Here is a 20541-nt window from a genome sequence, read left to right as displayed (position 1 = left end):
CCAGCCCCCCTATTGTATTCTTATCTTAGTAATGTTTGACTTACAGTTTTCATTAAAAGCTGATTCTAGGGGCCCGAGAGATAACATGGAGGTAAGGCATGCAGAAGGTTGGTGGTTCGAATCCCGGTATCTCGTATGGTCCCCCGAAACCCGCAAGGAGCAATTTCTGAGTGTAGAGCCAGGAGTAACCCCTGAGTGCTGCCGGGTGTGACCCAAAAACCAAAAGCCAAAAAAAAAAAAAAAGCTGATTCTAAATCTAATTTAGGAAGTCAGTAACTTCATTAATTAAAAAACAAGCAAACAAACAATAACAGGGACCAGAGTGACAGCACAAAGATGGGGGCGTTTGTCTTGCACATGGCCAATCCAGGTTTAATACTGCATCCCATAGGGTCATTAAAGCCCCAGCAGGATTTCTTTCTGCATATAGAGCCAGGAATAACCCCTGAGCATCTCCAGGTGAGGCCTCAAAATTGGAAAAATAAAATAAAATAAAATACTAGTCTAGGACCAGAGAATTAGTACAGTGGATAGGGTGCTGTCTTGCATGTACCCAATATGAGTGAATCACTGGCACCTTTATTTTTTGGGGGGGGGTTTTGGTTCTTGGGTCACAGTCAGCAACGCTCAGGGGTTCCTCCTGGCTCTACACTCAGAAATTGCTCCTGGCAGGCTCAGGGGACCATATGGGATGTGGGGATTCCAACCACTGTCCTTCTGCATGCAAGGCAAACGCTTTACTCCATGCTATCTCTCCGGCCCCCCAAGTTTGATTTTTGAGTACAGAGCCAGGAGTAATTACTGAGCAGGGTGTGATGATTTATAGAAAAATCAGACTTTGGACTGGAGAGCTAGCATGGAGATAGGGTGTTACTCTGGATAAGAACTGAGTGCTTCAAAAAAAAGTTGAAAATTGGGGCCGGAGAGATAACATGGAGGTAAGGCGTTTGCCTTGCATGCAGAAGGTGATGTTTCAAATCTTGACATCCCATATGGTCCCCCACGCCTCCCAGGAGCGATTTCTGAGCGTAGATCCAGGAGTGACCCCTGAACGCTGCCAGGTGTAAATCCCCCCAAAAAAGTTGGAAATTGGGTGTTGAAAGGTACCATGATATGCATGGTACCCCTTTATTAACAATAGTGCAAATTAGGGCCAGAGCTATAGCACAGTAATAGGGAGCTTGCCTTGCATGAGGCTGACCCAGGACCAACCCAGGTTTGATCCCCTGCTGCATCCTATATGGTCCCCTAAGCCTGCCAGGAGCGATTTCTGAGCACAGAGCCAGGAGTAATCCCTGAGCACTGTTGGTTGTGGCCCAACCCCCCCCCCCCCAATAATGTGAACCAGTATATAAAAGGGGAGGAGGTGTCTGCCCCAAAGATAGACAGGGGGATGTGGGGGAGGGTGTGTGGGGACATGGGTAGTGGAAAACTGGCACTGATGAAGGCTGGTGTACTTTGTAGGACTGAAACTCAATCATTAACAATTTTGTAACCACGTGTTTGTATACAGTAATTAAAAGTGATATAATGGGGCCCGGAGAGATAGCAGAGCGGCGTTTGCCTTGCAAGCAGCCGGTCCAGGACCAAAGGTGGTTGGTTCGAATCCCGGTGTCCCATATGGTCATCTGTGCCTGCCAGGAGCTATTTCTGAGCAGACAGCCAGGAGTAACCCCTGAGCAATGCCGGGTGTGGCCCAAAAACCAAAAAAAAAAAAAAAAAAAGTGATATAATGGGCCCGGAGAGATAGCACAGCAGTGTTTGCCTTGCAAGCAGCCGATTCAGGACCAAAGGTGGTTGGTTCGAATCCTGGTGTCCCATGTGGTCCCCCGTGCCTGCCAGGAGCTATTTCTGAGCAGACAGCCAGGAGTAACCCCTGAGCACCACTGGGTGTGGCCCAAAAACCAAAAAAAAAAAAAAAAAAAAAAAAAGATATAATAAGCACACCAAAACAAACAAACAAAATGACTCCTTGTAGTTGCATATAGAGAATAGAGCAGGCATTCCAAGAGACTTCAAACCAATTAGATTTCTGTCTCTTGTATTAGAGAAATTGTTCCCTGGTGAGGTGGTTAAAAGAATTACTAGTGAAATCTGATTTCCATGGTGCCTTCTGCTTTTGAGGAGAGAAGAAAGGGCATAAACAAATTGCTTACTTATTCTTTAAACAGATGCTTACCAAAGTTCTCTAATAGCTTGCTAAATTCTTAGAGGACTTTTGGTTTATTTTTGTTTGTTTTTGTTTTTGGACCACATCCAGTGGTGCTCATAGCATATATCTGCTCTGTGATCAGGAACCACTCAGAAGACCATATAGGATGCCAAAATTAAAACCCAGGTTAGGGGCCGGAGAGATAGCATGGAGGTAAGGTGTTTGCGTTGCATGCAGAAGGTCGGTTGTTCAAATTCCAGTATCCCATATGGTCCCCTGAGTCTGCCAGGAGCAATTTCTGAGCGTGGATCCAGGAGTAACCCCTGAGTGCTGCCGGATGTGACCCCCCAAAAAAACAAATAAAAACCTAGGTCAGCTGCATGCAAGGTAAACACCTTACTCCTCCAGACGCCTTTTTTTTTTTGTGGTTTTTGGGTCATACCTGGCAGTGCTCAGGGGTTATTCCTGGCTCCAGGCTCAGAAATTGCTCCTGGCAGGCACGGGGGACCATATGGGATGCCGGGATTCGAACCGATGACCTCCTGCGTGAAAGGCAAACGCCTTACCTCCATGCTATCTCTTCGGCCCCTTTTTTTGTTTTTCTTTTGTTCTCAGTGCTTACTTCTAGCTCTGTGTTGAAGAATCCTGACTGGACTCAGGGTGGGGAACCATATATAGTGTCAGGGTTGAACAGGTCAACTATGTATGAGGCAAACACCTTATTATTTTCTTACTATTTTCCTTGCCATTAAGTTATTAAAAATCATTTTCCCTGCTGTGACTATGATTTGTAAGCTTAACAGAAGTTAGAGATTAAACTTGGAACTGCTTTTTACACGTGTCTGTGCATGTGTGCGTGCGTGCGTGCGCATGTCTGTGTGTGTGTGTGTGTGTGTGTGTGTGTGTGTGTGTGTGTGTGTGTGTGTGTGTGTGTGTGTGTGTGTGTTTCATACCAGACAGTGCTCAGGATTGTTTCCTGGACTGGGGGTGCCCTAGGGATCAAACAGGATTTGCTGCATTCAAGGAAAGTACTTTAACCCTCGTAACTGTTTTCTTTCTCCCATCCTGTTTTTGTTTGTTTGTTTGTTGGGAGTAGTATCCCTAGCAGTGCTAAGGGCTTACTCCTGGCTCTCCACTCAGGAATCACTCCTGGCCAGTTTGAGAGACCAAATGTTTGGACAATGGGTCAGCTGCATGCAATATAACAGAGCCTTACCTAGTAGGTAACCCTACCTACTGTACTATCCCTTTTATATTTTCATCACAATGAGTACTTAATATTATCTGACTTGTTTGGGGCTCAGTCAGAGCCTCTTTAAAGTACACAGTAGGGCTGGAGAGATAGAACGTTTGCCTTGCATGCAGAAGGACAGTGGTTCGAATCGTGGCATCCCATATGGTCCCCGAGCCTAGCAGGAGTGATTTCTTTTTTTTTTTTTTTTCACATTCTGATTTTTATTTTTTTAATCATCTTTATTTAAACACCGTGATTACAAATATGATTGTAATTGTATGATAACAGTCATGTAAAGAACACCCCCTTCACCAGTGCAAGATTCTCACCACCAATTTCCCAGATCTCCCTCCTCCCCACCCCACCCCACCCACACCTGTACTCAAGACAGGCTTTCTATTTCCCTCATTCATTCACATTGTTATGATAGTTTTCAGTGTAGTTATTTCTCTAACTGCACTCATCACTCTACGTGGTGAGCTTCATGTCATGAGCTGCACCTACATGGGAAGATGGGGGAAATAAGGGTTAGGACTGAGGCAGTAAAAGATTAGAAATGAGCTTTGTAGGGCAGTATCAAGGTCACAATACAAGATGGATATTATGCATATATAAACTGTATGTATTCAATACTATCAATAGGAGACCAAGGAGAAAAAATTTCCAGTGACTGTCCCAACATAAATCAGTGCTAGAACGACCTGCCCTCCTCCCAAAGCGCATTCTCATTAGCAGGAGTGATTTCTGAGTGTAGAGACAGGAGTAACCCTTGAGAGCTGCCGAATGTTACCCCCCCCCCCAAAAAAAAAGTACACTGTAGACACTTTCCCTGAAATTTAAAATTACACCTAACTTTATTGTTTTTCCTAAAGATTTATTTGTTACAAAAAATGTTTGACTCAGGGTTGGGGAGAAAACTCACTGGATTAGAGTGCTTGCTATGCTTGTGGAAGGCCCTAATTAGATCCCATGGTCTCCTGAGCATGTTGTGATCTTTAAGAAATAGTGGGTGTGGGGCCCGGAGAGATAGCACAGCAGTGTTTGCCTTGCAAGCAGCTGATTCAGGACCTAAGGTGGTTGGTTTGAATCCCGGTGTCCCATATCGTCCCCCGTGCCTGTTAGGAGCTATTTCTGAGCAGACAGCCAGGAGTAACCCCTGAGCACCACTGGGTGTGGCCCAAAAACCAAAACCAAAACAAAACAAAGAAATAGTGGGTGTGAGGGCCTGAGATATAGCATGGAGGTAAGGCGTTTGCCTCTCATGCAGAAGGTCAGTGGTTCAAATTCCGGCGTCACATATAGTCCCCTGAGCCTGCCAGGAGGATTTCTGAGCGTAGAGCCAGGAGTAACCCCTGAGCACTGCCGGGTGTGACCCAAAAACCAAAAAAAAAAAAAAAAAAGAAAAGAAAAAGAAATAGTGGGTGTGGCTGGAGAGATAGCATGGAGGTAAGGCATTTGCCTTTCATGCAGAAGGTCATCGGTTTGAATCCCAGCATCCCATATGGTCCCTGAGCCTGCCAGGAGTGACTTCTGAGCGTGGAGCCAGAAGTAACCCCTGAGCGCCGCTGGGTGTGACCAAAAAAAAAAAAAGAAAAGAAAAGAAATAGTGGGTGTGATACCCAACCTCCTTTTTCCACCACCCCTAAAAAAGAAAGTTTGACTCTCGGACTGGAGCGTTATAGCTTAGCAGTAGAACAGTTTGCCTCTAAGTGTGTGAGGACCTGATACCATAAACAAAGAGTTGACTATATGGCCTTAGTTTTCTTACCTTGCTAAGAAACTAGAGCTTTGGAAATTAAACATTGCCACATACTTGTAGCTTCTTTGTTGAAACATCAAAACTTCTGACTCAGGGAACTAAACTGACAGTACAGCAGGCAGGACTTTTACTTTGCACACGGCCGACCCAGGTACAATCCCCAGCATCCCATATGGTGTCTCCAAGTACCACCAGAAGTGATTCCTGAGCACAAAGTCAGGAGTAACCTTTGAGCATCTCTGTATGTGACCTAAAAACATACACCAAAAAATTACAAAATAAAAATCTCTGACTCAGTATTCGTTTAAAAGGAAATTTCAAAGGGGATAAAAATCTAATTGTGTCTTATTTATAGGAAGCAGAATTTTCTTTCTTTTTCTTTTTTTTTTCTTTTTCCTTTTTTTGTTTTTTGGGTCAGACCCGGCAGTGCACGCACGGGGTTGCTCCTGGCTCTGCACTCTGAAATCGCTTCTGGCAGGCTCGGGGGACAATATGGGATACCAGGAATCAAACCCAGGTCTGTCCTGGGTTGGCTGCGTGCGAGGCAAATGCCTTACCTTTGGGAAGCAGGCTTTCTTCTTTCTTATTCTCATTGTTTTGCTAGGCACAGTCATAGACACGTTGGAGCAAAATTTTGATAGTTCTGTTTGCAGTTATGAATTAAGTTTTTATAGGAATCCAGCCCTGGGGCTTTAGAAACTCTAGCCTGCTACATATTATGATAAAATGAGGCTGGAGCAATAGTAAAGTGGGTAGAGTGCTTGCCTTGCACACAGCTGTCCAGGTTCAACCCCTGGCATCTTATATGCTCCATGGTCCCCAGAACATGTCAGTTGTGATCTTCAAGAAACACTGAGTGTGGGGTTGGAGAGATATCATGGAGGTAAGGCATTTGCCTTTCATGCAGAAGGTCCCATATGGTCCCCTGAGCCTGCCAGGAGCGATTTCTGAGCGTAGAGCCAGGAGTAACCCCTGAGCACTGCCAGGTGCGACCCAAACGTGCCCCCCCCAAAAGAAAAAGAATAGGGGAGGCTAAAAGCCTCACAGACTGACAATTCCACTATCCTCCACATACAATATTTATTGCTTAGAAATCAGTAATTATCAGGAGAAGAATAACAATTCATTGATCAAATGCCTAACTATATTAATCTGCCTGGGCTAGACTTTTACACATCTGAGGGCCTTATAAATCCAGACATCTTTGGGATGGACTTCCTCAAGGTGACATTCTTCCCAGAGATGAAGCAGAGAATAAATAGAGCAGTTACAGGACCCCTGAAAGGTGGGTAGCATTCCTTTCCAGGCAACAGCATTCTGGGTCCCATAAACTGCCCATCTTGTCCAGGCCTTTTTTCCTGTCTATCTTAATCCTTAGTTTAGTCCCCCATTGTTTGTTCTAAGTAGTGATAGAACCAGACTTGTTGGTGCTCAGAGGTCACTCCTCTGGTGTTCAAGGACCATGTGTAGAGCTCAGACCAAATGCGAGACAACTGCTTTAGCCTGCTATATCTCTCCCATCCTTAACTTTGCAAACTCTAAACAGAGTTTGTAGCTAATCCCAGTGGTGGTGCCAGAGATCAAACCTGAGAAACCTGCACACAAAGCAGCTGCCCAGCCCTCTGAGCATTTCCTGCTCTTTGTGCTCCTGTTGTTTGTTTTAGGTTCTCAAGACATGCTCAGGGACTCCTGGTGATATTTGGTTAGCAGTGCAGTGCTATTCTGACTCAAAAATGTTGATGACTTCCAGAACCATGTGACAGTGTGGTGCTATGTAGTGCCAGGGATAAAATTCAGGGCTTTTACATGCAAATTATGCTAAGTTTCTCTTTGAGCAATCTGTTATTTATCTAGTTTTATGGATGTAGAGGGACAGAAGCCATAGCACAGCGGTGGGCCTTTGCCTTGCACGCAGCCGACCCTGTTCGATTCTTAGCATCCCATGTGGTCCCCTGAGTCTGCCAGAGGTGATTTCTGAGTGCAGAGCTGGGTATGATCCAACCCACCCCCACCTCCACTCACCCCCCCAAAAAAAAAGAAAAGGAAAAGAATGCAAAAGTTGGGAGGTTGCTTGGAACGATAGTACAGCAGGTAAATTGTTTGCCTTGCCTTGCACATACCCAACCTGGGTTCAATCCCCAGTACTTCATACAGTCTACTGTGTATTGTGGATTGTGCACCCCACCCAAAGAAAATTAAAAGTGAGTGCAGAAAAGGGACTGGATAACTAATCCAGAAGTTAACACTCTTGTCTTGTTTACAGACAACCTGTATTTGATCCCTGGCACCAGATAGTGGTTCTCCAGAACAATAGATAGTACAGCAGGCACTGCTCTTACCTTGTTAAACTGAGTTCAATTCCCAGCATTCATAAGGTCCCCCAGCAGGAGTGATCCCTGAGGGCAGAGCCTAACATAAGCGCTGGAGTAGCAACAGACATGACCCAGGAACAACAATAAAAATATGCAGAGGGGCCAGTCTGATAGCACAGCTTTGCTTGCAGCTGACCCAGGACGGACCCGGGTTCAATATCTGTCATCTCATTTCTGAGCACAGAGCCAGGAGTAATCCCTGAGCACCACTGGGCATTGCCCCCCCCCCCCAAATGCAGAAAGGTTTATTACAGAATAGTATACACCTAAGAACCTAAGTGCATTTCTGGAGAGATAGTACAACTGAGGTACTTACCTTTCACACAGCTGACCTGGGTCGATCCCCAGCATCCTAAATGGTCCCCTATGCACTGCCAGGTGTATTCCCTGACCATTTCCAGATGTGATTTCCCCACTCAAAAGTGTAAATATATCCTAAAGAGAGTAGCATTGTTTCTAAGTAAGGCAATTTTGCTAGCAATAATGATCTCTCAGTGCTTAGAGCATCAGAGTGTGGCCATGTTTTCCAGAGTGAGCGATACTCTGGGGGCTGCTGGAACAACCCAGGGGGGATTATATTAGCCTTGGTGCAATTGGAGGGTGCTTTGTGTACCTAAAGATGATGATGGCACTAGAGTCAGTTGCATGCAAGGCAAGCACTTTAATCCTTGTGCTCTCTCTCCAGCTCTTAGTATTGTATCCATCCGTCTTAATTTTGGGCTGAGAGGGTTGGCCAGGGATAAAACCAGGGTTGGCCACATATAAGGCAAATGCCTTACTATCTATGCTCCCCCATACTATCTTTCCAGCCCCCTTATAATTATTTTAAAAACTATTTTTCCTTTACCACCAGTTGGTAGTTGTGCTTGATAGGAATTGCACACAGTTTTAAACTTTCGGTGGGGGTCAATTGGGCCACATCTATTGATGCTCAGGGATTACTCCTGGGCTGTGCATTGAGGAATCACTCCTAGTGGGCTCGTGAAACCATATTGGGACATGGGTGTCAAACTCAGGTCAGCCACATGGAGAGGCAAAGGTTTTGTCTGCAGTCCTCTTGGGCCCCCTAGCACTCTTTCTTTCTTTCTTTCTTTCTTATCTTTATCTTGTCTTTCTTCTTTCGTATCTTTCTTTCTTTCATTTCTTTCTTTCTTTCTTTCTTTCTTTCTTTCTTTCTTTCTTTCTTTCTTTCTTTCCTTTCCTTCTTTCTTTTCTTCCTTCCTTCCTTCTTCTTCCTTCCTTCTTCTTTCCTTCCTTCTTCTTCCTTTCCTTCCTTCCTTCCTTTCCTTCCTTCCTTCCTTCCTTCTCCTTCCTTCTTCCTTCCCTCCTCCTTCCTCCTCCCTCCCTCCCTTCCTCCCTCCCTCCTCCCCTCCTCCCTCCCTTCCCTCCTCCCTCCTCCCTTCCCCTCCCTCACCTCCCTCCCTCCCTCCCTCCCTCCTCCCCTCCCTCCCTCCCTCCGTCCTTCTTCCTTTTGGTTTTTGGATCACTACCCCGGCTGCGCTCCAGTGGTTACTCCTGGCTTTACGCTCAGAAATCACTCCTGGCAGCCTCGGTGGACCATGATTGGATGCCGGGATTCGAACCACCATCCTTCTGCATGCAAGGGGCAAATACCCCATCTCCAGTCTAATCTCGTCCGCCCCCTTTTTTAAATTTGGTTTTTGGGTCACACCTGGCAGTGCTCAGTGGGTACTCCTGGGCTCTACGCTCAGAAATTGTTCCTGGCAGACCTCGGTCGGGAGGGACCATATTGGGATGCTGGATTCGAACCACCGTCCTTTTGCATGCAAGGGCAAACACCCTACCTCCATGCTATCTCTCCGGCCCCTATCCCTAGCACACTTTTTAGTTGCAGATTGAAGACCACCTTTGTACCATAGTACACAGATCCCAAATGGGCACGCCTTGCATGGGGAAGATGGGCGGTGTTTTGACTCAGCTCACATGAACTGATTTCTGGGATCCCCTGGGTGTTTTTTCTACTTGAAGTCAGGGTAAAGGGTAAACAGCCAGAGAGCTGGCAGGAAAGTACTTGAAGGCACCTGTGGCCACACTACTGGAATTGAGCTCTCGTCGATCTCTTCACCTCCACCCCATCCTCTTGTTAGGGCTTATGCTTTGTGCTTCTCTCCCCACTTCTCTCCTAGCGCAAACAGTTTGAAGAGAGGAGTCTTCCTCTTTTTCCCCCCTTCCTTTCCAATGGTCTTTTGCATAAACTGACTGCACAAACACAACGGGATTTTCTTATGTCTTCCCTAACAGAGAGACTCGGTGCCACACAGGAAAGTAGGACGTGTGACACACAGCCCCAAGAAAACCTCCCTCTAGGCAGCGAGAGCTTAAAGGCATACAGGAGAAGTCTGAGAGTAATCCCCTGAGCACTGGCAGGAGAAATTCCTGCCAGGAGTAGCCCCAGAGTACAAAAACAAATAACACAGGCACACACAGGAGCAGTAGTAAGGCGCTTCCTGCATGAGGCCAACCTTGTTCTATCCTTGAGGTCCAATATGGTCTTCCCGAGTACCACTAGAAGCAATTCATTAGTGCAGAGTCAGGAATAACCCCTGAGCACTGCTAGGTGTGGCCCCCAAACAAAACCACAAGAAAAACCTTAAAGAAAACTCTTAATCTTGTCCCCTTCTCTGTTCCCTGCTGATTAGAATACATTTAGAGTCTTCCCACTGAGGCCTGGGCTTGTTCCTTGATTAGAAGCATCTGGGAAGTGCAAATACTCCCAGGAGAGTTTGTATATTAGCTTTGTGCTTGCTGTGATCTGTGATCTTTGCTTAGGAAAGCTGAGGGTCTTGCCAACATCCTTTTTCTCTACTGATGATGTGTCTGCAGCTTACTTGACTTGAGCTCTAGATCCTTACTTGATTGGATTAGAAATAAAAATTTGTGCGGGATGCTGTTTAGCATGTACAGTACTTGCCAGGAATGCTGCCCACCCAGTCTTGATCCCAACAGTCCGCATTTGATTTCCTCCAAGCAGTTAGTGGTGGCCTAAAACCAAAAAAAGAAGAAAAATAAAAAACTTGAATTGTGAAGATAATATGTGTGTTGGGTTTTTGGATCTAGTTTGCTTCAGGAAATATCAATCTTAAATTGATATTTACCTCTTTTTGGTAGGCAATAACTAACTGTCAGTGCTCAGAGGAACTTGCAGTGCTGGAGGTCAGTTCCAGGGCTCTCACGTGTGCAGAATGGTCTATAGTGACTGTAGGGGTCCTCAAACTCAATTACCTTGGGGGCCGCAGGAGCATAGTCGGGGTGATCCTTGAGTGCAAAGTCAGTAAGTAAAGCCTTGAACATTGGGGGTGTGACCCAAACAACTAAAACAAAACAAAACAAAACAAAACAAAAATGATTCCTCTAGGGCAGGGCCACAAAATGTTGTATGGAGGGCCGCAAACGGCCCACGGGGCAGCGAGTTTGAGACCCCTGGTAGACCCCTTTTGATCTATCTCCCCACTCTGGATTTTCCTTTTGTTTTTATTGATTGGTTTGGGCCATATCCCGCAATGCTCAGCAAGCTTACCTTCCTGGCTTTGTGCTCAACAGTCACGTATGCTATGCTCAGTGTGATCATATTCAGTACTGGAACTCAAACTGGGATCAACAATGTGCAATACAAGCATCTCAACCCCAGCATTACAAATCTTTCAGACTCACCTGAACATTTTCTTAAAATTTAGCAGGTAAAGGCCCTTGCTTGCAGTAAGTAAACTTATTTGATCCCTGACTACATATAATTATTATTAAGTTTTATTTATTTATTTATTTATTTAATTTTTGGTTTTTGGGTCACACCCGGCAGTGCTCAGGGGGTCAATCCTGGCTCCACGCTCAGAAATTGCTCCTGGCAGGCTTGGGTAACAATATGGAATGCCGGGGAATTTGAACCACCTGACCTTCTGCATGCAAGGCAAATGCCTTATCTCTATGCTATCTCTCGGCCCTATTTATTGGGGGGGGGGGGTGGGGCCACATCTGGTGACACTCAGGGGTTATTCCTGGTTATGCACTCAGAAATCGCTCCTGGCTTAGGGGACCATATAGGACATCAGGGATTGAACTGTGGTCTGTCCTAGCTTGAGCGTGTGCAAGGGCAAATGGCCCTACCACTTGTGCCAAGCACTGGCCCCAATTTTTGGTTTTTGGACCACACCTGGGTGATGCTCAGGAATTATTCCTGGCTCTGCACTCTAAAATCGATCCTGGGCAGACATGGGGGTGACCTTATGGGATGCGGGAGTTTCGAACCACCATTTGTCCTGGATCGGCTGCGTACAAGGCAAATGCCAGACAACTGTGTTATCTCTCCAACCCCAACAAAATGTTTCTTTTTGTTTTGTTTTGCTTTATTTTTTGGGGTCACACCCGCCAGCGCTCGGGTTACTCCTGGCTCTATGCGGCAGAAATTGGCCCCCGGCAGGCCACAGGGGACCATATGGGATGCTGGGGATAGTCGAACCACTGTCCTTGCTGCTTGAAAGGGCAGAAAGAAGAGAAGAAACATTTTTTTTTGGTGTGTGTGGTTTTTGGGCCACACCCAGCGGTGCTCTAGGGCTCAGCGGGTTACTCCTGGCTGTCTGCTCAGAAATAGCTCCGGCAGGCATGGGGGACCATATGGGGCACCGGGATTCGAACCAACCACCTTAGGTCCTGGATCGGCTGCTTGACAAGGCAAACGCCGCTGGTGCTATCTCTCCAGGGCCCACAAAATGGGTTTCTTAATTAAATTTATTTTACTTTGTTTTTTGGCAGCATACCTGCTATGCTCGTGGACCGGATCCATTGTATGGCTAAGAATAGGTTTACTTTGCTGTACTTGTAGTCAACCAGTTTAAGTCTCTGGCAGCCCCATGAGTACTCCCCTGAGTACCACTGGGAGTAATTTCCAGAGCATAGAGCAGAAGTAAACCCGGTGCAAACCTTTGGGTATGGGCTCCCCCAAGAGTAATTTCATATAGGGTGAAGGGTTTAGGTGCTTCTCCAGTTTGAATCTAGGCATCAGCTGTGATCCCCAGGAACATTGCAGGAGTAAGCCTTGAGCACCCCAGCCAGCCGATCCCTTGAGCCCAGAAAAAGAGGCCCTGGACTTGGTGCTTGGCACCGTCCCCCAAGTAGTAATAAAAAATGTATGAGTGGTTTTTAAGTTTAGAATGAAAGGCCTGTTCTCAGCTCTCTGAAGTGATTTGAAAAGTCAAGTTGCTTCCTTCCTGTTTCATCACAACACTCTTTTTATTTTTTGATTTTGGGCAGAGCTCAGGGGTCACCCCTGGCTCTACACTCAGAATCGCTCCTGTGCAGGCTCAGGGGACCAGTATGGGATGCCGGGTGGTAACCACTGCCCTTCTGCATGCAAGGCAAATGCCCTACCTCCAGCTACTCTCTCTCTCGACCCCTCATCACAGCACTCTTAAACTTGCCAGATTCCAATTGGTTCTTGATTTCAGTGAATCTGGTCAAAGGGCTTGAAGATTTTTCTTGTAGTTCTGGAGGTCATCTCTTTTTTGGGGAGTGGCAGGGGTTGGCCACACCGGAGATGCTGGGGGCAATCATATGGCATGTCAGGGCCGGTCAAACCTTGATCAGCATATTGCAAAGCTAGCACCCTACCTGCTATAACAATCTGAGAGGATTTTTGGGTTTTATTTTATTTTTGGGAACATACCTGGTGATATGCTCAGTAATTATTCATGATGAATTCAGTGGGCCATATGGAGTACCAGGGATTCAAACCTGTGTTGGCCTGCAAGACCAAATACCCCTACCTGATGTACTTCCAACCCCTGGAGGGTTATCTCTTGGAAAAGAATGTCTGTGGATCCCTTTTCTCTTAAAGAAAGGATCACAAATTAGGGTTCGATTCAATAGCTCAGATGAGGTGAGAGCTCAAAGAACTAGTCTAGACTTGCATGATTGTTGTTTGTTCTTGTGACCACAGTCAGTTAGGGCCTAAGCTCTCTATCTGTTTTATTCATTTCTTCTCGTTCTTTTTAGTCTGAACTAAAATACTGACTTTTCTGTAGTAGTCAGAATTCACCTCTTGTTTTTGTTCCTTTATATTCTTCCAGTCAGTCCATTATCATGCCAGAAGTTTGCTCTTCAGTTTTCTATTGAAATCCAGAGTTGTGCTTTGAGGGCTAATCTGTTAGTTAACTCTTAGGATCATAAATCCTTGTTGTCCCAATCTCTTAATCTCTTTGATTTCAGACATTGAGATTTAATAGATATATTAGCAATTATGGTGATCATTCATAGATTGGTTCCTTCCCAAAATAGGGAGAGGGGCTGAAGCAATTGCACAGTGGTTAGGGCATTGCTTTGCACCCATCAAAACAGGTTTGATTCCCGGCATCCCATATGTCCCCTGGAGCCTGCCGGGAGTAATATCTGAGCACAGAGACAGGAGTTTCTCTGAGGTTCTGAGAGAGGGAAGAGGAGGGGAGAAGAGACCAAGTACTCAGCAGATTACCGTATTTGCCAGCGTATAAAACGACTGGGCATATAATTTTGCAGTTAAAACATAGGTTTAGGCCTATATTCGCTGTATCAGACAGAATGTTCCTGTGCTGCAACTGTATGTACCACAGTGAGTCAATCACAACAAGCAAAGGTTCAGAGGTTCTACTGTAATAGACTTCCCTCTGACCCTGGCCAATCTGAGCAGGCTTTTTACAGTGTAGAGTCCAGAACATTGTCTAATTTGCATGCATAAAAAGTCTGCGTGGATTGGCTGAGGTAGAGAGGTGGTCTGAGCAGCCTTGCAGTGATTGGTGCAGGATCGAGTTGGAAAATTCGTTTCGTGGCAGTATTCAGACAATTTTCGTTTAGCGGCATATTGAAACATTTTTCGGGATATACTCGGGTATAAGACGACCCCCGATTTTCGGCTGACTTTTTTTTTTTGTTTCAAAAGTCGCCTTATATGCCGGAAAATACGGTAAATCATAAAAGCAATGGATCATGAAAGCTGTTTATTTTAGAACTTGGGAGTTTGATTTGATTTGGGAGACCATGCTCAGAAGGGTTCACAGTTTGCTTCTAGCAGCACTTGGGACCATGCAGTGCCGGAGATTGAACCTGGATCTCTAACATGCAGAACTTCACTTAGCCTGTTGACTTCGCTCTCTGGCCCCATGGTAGGATTTTGTATTTTATGCTACAGGAGATGGGATGTCATTGAGGATTTTGGAGCTATTATTTACTTCCAATTTAAAAATAAATTACTGTGGCTGCTGTAGCTTGGGGGTGAAATGGGGCAAGGGTAGAGCAGAAAAGCCATTTAGAAGGCTATTCTAGTAATTCAGGCCAGAGATGATGAGATGACATGTGAAATTATTAACCTATCTCCAAGAAAAGTTGGGGCCCTAATTAAGAAAACATTGCTAAAGCCCCCATACAGCCCATTTCACAGTAGCAGGCTTCAGTGTGGTTTAATTTCCTTCATTTCCTTGGTGTTTGCCCTTGGCTTATTAGGATCATAGGGGAGAAGTTATTAAATAGAGATCAGCATTCACAGGGGGAGGGATTGTAACCATACCTCTGTCATTTGACCTCAACAGAAGACTTTTATTTCTTGAGGCACAGGAGTTGGCATACTGGCTTCATTCTGTTATCTCACCCACCAGAGACCCAAAAAGATAGAATGAGTCCATGCCAGAAACTCTTGAGCAGTTCTGTTCTCACATAAGGCATTCAATTTTCCTTCACTTGCTATCTTAGTCACAGTTGGAGCAGAGTATCTTTCACAAAGTAGGCTTTCAGCTTCCAGGCTTATGCCAGCTGGAGCTTTCTGATAGTCATCATGACAAGGTAGTTTCACATACCTGAGAGTGCCTGAGAGAAATAAAGAGGTTTTGGTCCTCTTTGTCTGACATTCCAGCTTTGTCCTGCTCCTCTTTTGCTATGATGTAAAAACTTAAACGTGCCACCTTCACTTTGGGGTTTTTGCAGTCTTTATTGTTTGTTTGTTTGTTTTGGGGGCCACACCCAATGGCACTCAGGGTTACTCCTGGCTCTGCTTTCAGAAGTTGCTCCTGGCTGGCTCTGGGTACCATATGGGGATGCCGAAATTTGAACCACCTTCAATACTAGATCAGCTGTGCCCTACTGCTGTGCTATCTCTCCAGCTCCAAGGCGTTTTGCATTCTTGGGAAAGGAATTTTATAAATCTTTCATTGTGTCTAACCTGATTGTCTGATCTGTGTCTGAAATGAAAGGAAGTTCATGCTCTAGTTGAATAAAGCGTGCTGCTAGGGACTCAGGAGGTTGCATCAGTGCCATCTCTTCGGGGCTATTTTGGTGGACATCACTGATGAAACCACTCATCATGACCTCTGTCAGGATCACTGTTCACAGAGACCTGCTGGTAGCCTGCTTACCTCCTTGATTTTCTTTTTTTATTTATTTACTTAATTTTATTATTTTGGTTTTGTCACACCTGGTGGCACTCAGGTTACTCCTGGCTCTGCGCTCAGAAATTGCCCCTGCCAAGTTTGGGGGACCATATGGGATGCCAGGAATCGAACCCAGATCCGTCCCTAGTCAGCTACTCACAAGGCAAATGGCCTATAACTATGAATCTCTCTGGCCCCTACCTCCTTGATTTTCTCTGGGAGCCCTGCAGTATTTTTTTTTTCCCTCAATTTTTGGATCCAGGAGATCTAATTGTATGATTGGTGGATTGAAAGGTGAATCCTCAGAATTTACTTGAGCAGTAATGATTAGTTGTACTTCTTTGCTTTGCCCCCCCTCATTAGGTTGGGGAGGTCTCCCAAATGATGCTCAGAAGGTATGAGGGACCACTTGGGTGATTCTCTGCCAATTGAGCCATCAGTTCAGAGTAAGAGCCTGGGGATATGATGCTGCTCAGGTCCCATATACAAAGGTTACCTGGGCCACACTGGCAGTGCTTGGGGACCTCCAGGGCTGTGCCTAATGATGCTTGGGGGACCATGTGGTGGTGGGAATCAAATCTGGGTCAGGTACCTGCCATACATGTTATAGCTGGCATGCCAGCTGCCTAGTTCCTTTTAAAAGTATATTCAAAACACAAATCCGCCTTTTGGTGCTTTTGCAGCTCATCTGCTCCAGGCTTTAACCAGAGCTGTAAAGAAACTGAGCAAACTCTGTAGTCTCCAGCTCTTTGCAGCACTGTTCTATTTTCCCTCAATTAGAATGTGCCCTAGTGTCTCCGTTTTGCCTTAGCCTGGGAGCAGATGAAAGCATACTGCTGGCCTAGTAGCCTCATGGGCCTATGCAAAAGCTGCAGGGAGAAAGTCTACAGGAAATGCAAATACCAGCACGTACATCTGTAACTCAGGAACATGAGAGACTGCAAACACACCTGTATTTAGCCACATTTCCCAGCATTTTCCCATCCCTGCATCTGTGCAGGCTAATAGGGCATTTTTATCATAGAAGTAAGTGGAGCAAATGGGGGCTGCACCCTAAAGATGTTCATATTTTCCTCCTAATTCCTTGGCTGTAAATTGATCTGCTTACCTATCTGAATGTGGGTCTCCACTGCAGGGTCCCTTGTGCTGGGTATGTCTGTGGTGGGGAGCCTGTGTGCCTTGACCTTGTTTCTTGTCCGTTGCAGTGTGAGTGACTGCCACATGCGGTGTTGATGCCTGTCTGCCATGCTTGCCTGTCTACCAGGGCCAGCAGACCTGTCCTTTCAGCTTCTTTCTCACACGCAGATGAACACTGGACTTCAGAAATGTAAGTGACTTGCTTCCAGGGAAGGGCAATGCCATCCCAGTCTCTTTGTCTCTCCACATTTGGGCTCTTCACAAGGGATACATTGACTGATCTTTGGAACTCCTCCCCCAAGTTATTCTTGAACAGAGACCATAGATAGCAAGAAAGCAGCTACAGAATCTAAAAGCAGTGTGAGACACTTAGTTTCTTTGTTTTAGTTCTTGGGTCACTCTTGGTGGTGTTCAGGGGTATTCCTGGCCCTGCACTCAGGAATTACCTCTGGTAGTGCTCAGGGGACCATATGGAATGCCAGTGATCAAGTGCACCCTATCCACTGGACTATTGCTCCCCCGACATTTGTCTGATCAGAACTAGCCCCTTCACATTACCTGAGGTGTCATTTTCATTGTTGCTGGGAGCTCTCTGTTGAGTACCAACAGCTCTAAGGAACTTGACAGGGTGTGTGTGTACTATAATTTCTAGAAAGGTGTTTGTGACCCCTCTTCCTACTCACTCAGCCTGTTGCAGAAAGTAAACTTCAATTCAGCCAACAAACGGCTTCTGTTAGGATTGTTCTGTGTTTTGAACCCTCTCTGCCATACATACAGACAGCTGCCTTTGGCTTTGCTGTCTGTTTTCAGAGCTGGTGGTCACCTCAGTTAATATTAAGCAAATACAACTTTCACCTCCAAAAGGGACAAAAGGGCTGGAGTGATACTGCAGTGGATAGGGTGCTTGCCTTGTACACAGCTGACCTTGGTTTGGTCCCCAGCACCACATATTACCACCCCAAGCCTACCAGGTATGATCCCCAAGCCAGACATACGCTCTGAGCACCACTGGGTTTTCTCAGTCTCTTCCAACATATTGCTATTAATGTGTTTCCCACAATATTGAGTATGAGTATATATAAGTACATATAATATATAGTAATTATATTAAATGCCTGGAATCTGGCTAGATTTGGGACTTTAGGCTTCATATTTTCTCAGATTTTGACCACATTCCTGTACGACATGATGTACAAAGGAGAGATTCCAGCCAAAAAATAAAAAGGAAATAATCCATTCCTGGCTCTTTACAGTGGACAAGTATAAAAATAGCTCAAAAAAAAAAATAGCTCTATGTTTGGAATAGACAGACCTTTCTTTCAGGACAAAAAGAGAAATCAATGAAGCAGCTAGACTTACCCTTTCATAGAAAAGGCACTTCAGCACCTTCCCTGAATCTTTTGTGATAGAGTTGGCCACATAACAAGTATTTTTGTTGTCCTTATCTAAGGGTCTCCATTACATCTATCCACTCTGCTATTTTAGGGCAAAGGCAGGAACATGTAAACAAGTGGTATAAATGTGCTGTAGTAAAAAATTTCACTAAACCAGCAGCTGGGATTTGTCCTGCAGGCAGTAGTTTGCTGTTCCCTGCTCTCTGGCCTCAACCCCTTTCAACGCACCATCTTCAGAAGTTAGAGTGTAGGGGCTGATTCGGTGGCACAATGTTTGCCTTGCATGTGGCTGACCTAGGATGAACCGTAGTTTGATCCCCTGGAGTCCCGTATGGTCCCCCAAGCTAGGAGCGATTTCTAAGTGCATAGCCAGGAGTAACCCCTGAGCATCACCAGATGTGGCCCAAAAACCAAACCAAAACCAAATAAAACAAAAACCAAAAAAGTTAGAGTCTAGCTTTTTAAATTTTTTTTTTTTTTTTTTTTGTGGGGACACACACCCAGAATTGCTTGTGACTTACTTCTGTCTCTGTGCTTAGGAATCACTCCTGACAAGTTCAGGAGACCATATAGGGCGCCAGTAATTGAATTTGGTTCAGCCATATACAAGTCAAGCACTCTACCCCCACTGTACTATTGCTTGATTCTCCAAGTCCAGCCTCTTGACTTTGAGAGAGAATAGGGGTCAGAGCCCAGCTATTTCTGGAATTTGACCAATGAAACTTGTAGAACAATAAGATACCTTCCTTCCTTCCTTCATTTTCTTTATAGAGCTGCATGATGAAATGTGCAAGCTCTGGGCCAGAGAGATAGCATGGAGGTAGGGCATTTTCCTTGCATGCAGAAGGACAGTGGTTCGAATCCTGGCATCCCATATGGTCCCCTGAGCTTGCCAGGAGTGATTTCTGAGCATAGAGTCAGGAATAACCCCTTAGTGCTGCCAATTATGACCCAAAAACCAAAACCAAAACCAAAAAAAAAAAAAAAAAGAAATGTGCAAGCGCTGTTCTCCCATCCTCCTTTCTAGACTTTCTCCTTAATAATTTTGCAATGAGGGGCCGGGCGGTGGCGCTAAAGGTAAGGTGCCTGCCTTGCCAGCGCTGCCTTGGACGGACCGCGGTTCGATCCCCCGGTGTCCCATATGGTCCCCCAAGCCAGGAGCAACTTCTGAGCACATAGCCAGGAGTAACCCCTGAGCGTTACCGGGGTGTGGCCCAAAAACCAAAAAAAAAAAAAAAAAAAATAATTTTGCAATGAGGGCCCGGAGAGATAACACAGTGGTGTTTGCCTTGCAAGCAGCCGATCCTTGACCTAAGGTGGTTGGTTCGAATTCCGGTGTCCCATATGGTCCCCCGTGCCTGCCAGGAGCTATTTCTGAGCAGACAGCCAGGAGTCACCCCTGAGCACCGCCAGGTGTGGCCCAAAAACCAAATAATAATAATAATAATAATAATAATAATTTTGCAATGAGGGCCCGGAGAGATAGCACAATGGCGTTTGCCTTGCAAGCAGCTGATCCAGGACCAAAGGTGGTTGGTTCGAATCCCGGTGTCCCATATGGTCCCCGGTGCCTGCCAGGAGCTATTTCTGAGCAGACAGCCAGGAGTCACCCCTGAGCACCGCTGGGTGTGGCCCAAAAACCAAAACCATAAACAAAAACAATTTGCAAAGAAATTTTATGTCTTCATTGCTGCTCACTATCTACTAACTGCATTCTGACTAGTTCTCTACATCTGGGTAAACAGTAATGCTTAGTAAATATTTCTTTTTTTTTTTTTGGTTTTTGGGCCACACCCAGTAACGCTCAGGGGTTACTCCTGGCTATGTGCTCAGAAGTTGCTCCTGGCTTGGGGGACCATATGGGACACCGGGGGATGGAACCGCGGTCCGTCCAAGGTTAGCGCAGGCAAGGCAGGCACCTTACCTTTAGCGCCACCGCCCGGCCCCGCTTAGTAAATATTTCTAAGTGAAGGATTGAAATAACCAAAGTCATCAGTCATTAAACCAATTTTAATTTTGACTTTTGTATGGTAGTCTGAAGATTTAGAAGTGTCAATTGGCTTTTTTTTTTTTTTTCTTCTTTGCAGA

At 45.5% G+C, this 20541-nt stretch overlaps 2 protein-coding genes across 2 annotated transcripts in view; one reads left to right on the top strand and one right to left on the bottom strand.

Moving 5' to 3' along the window:
• The window catches only part of RPL23A (ribosomal protein L23a), a 130740-nt gene that overhangs the window by 63836 nt on the left and 46363 nt on the right, over positions 1 to 20541 (bottom strand). The window lies entirely within an intron of this gene.
• FAM222B (family with sequence similarity 222 member B) overlaps positions 1 to 20541 on the top strand; it is an 82966-nt gene that overhangs the window by 51143 nt on the left and 11282 nt on the right. Inside the window, exon 2 of the mRNA XM_049771733.1 lies at positions 17128 to 17249. Coding sequence (XP_049627690.1) covers positions 17168 to 17249 — 82 coding nt within the window. The 5' untranslated portion in view covers positions 17128 to 17167. The remainder of the gene's footprint in view (positions 1 to 17127; positions 17250 to 20541) is intronic.

The sequence above is a fragment of the Suncus etruscus genome, chromosome 1, assembly GCF_024139225.1.
Source record: "Suncus etruscus isolate mSunEtr1 chromosome 1, mSunEtr1.pri.cur, whole genome shotgun sequence".
Lineage (NCBI taxonomy): Eukaryota > Metazoa > Chordata > Mammalia > Eulipotyphla > Soricidae > Suncus > Suncus etruscus.
The sequence above is the reverse complement of the archived record's forward strand: the minus strand, read 5'-3'. Positions and strand labels throughout refer to the sequence as shown.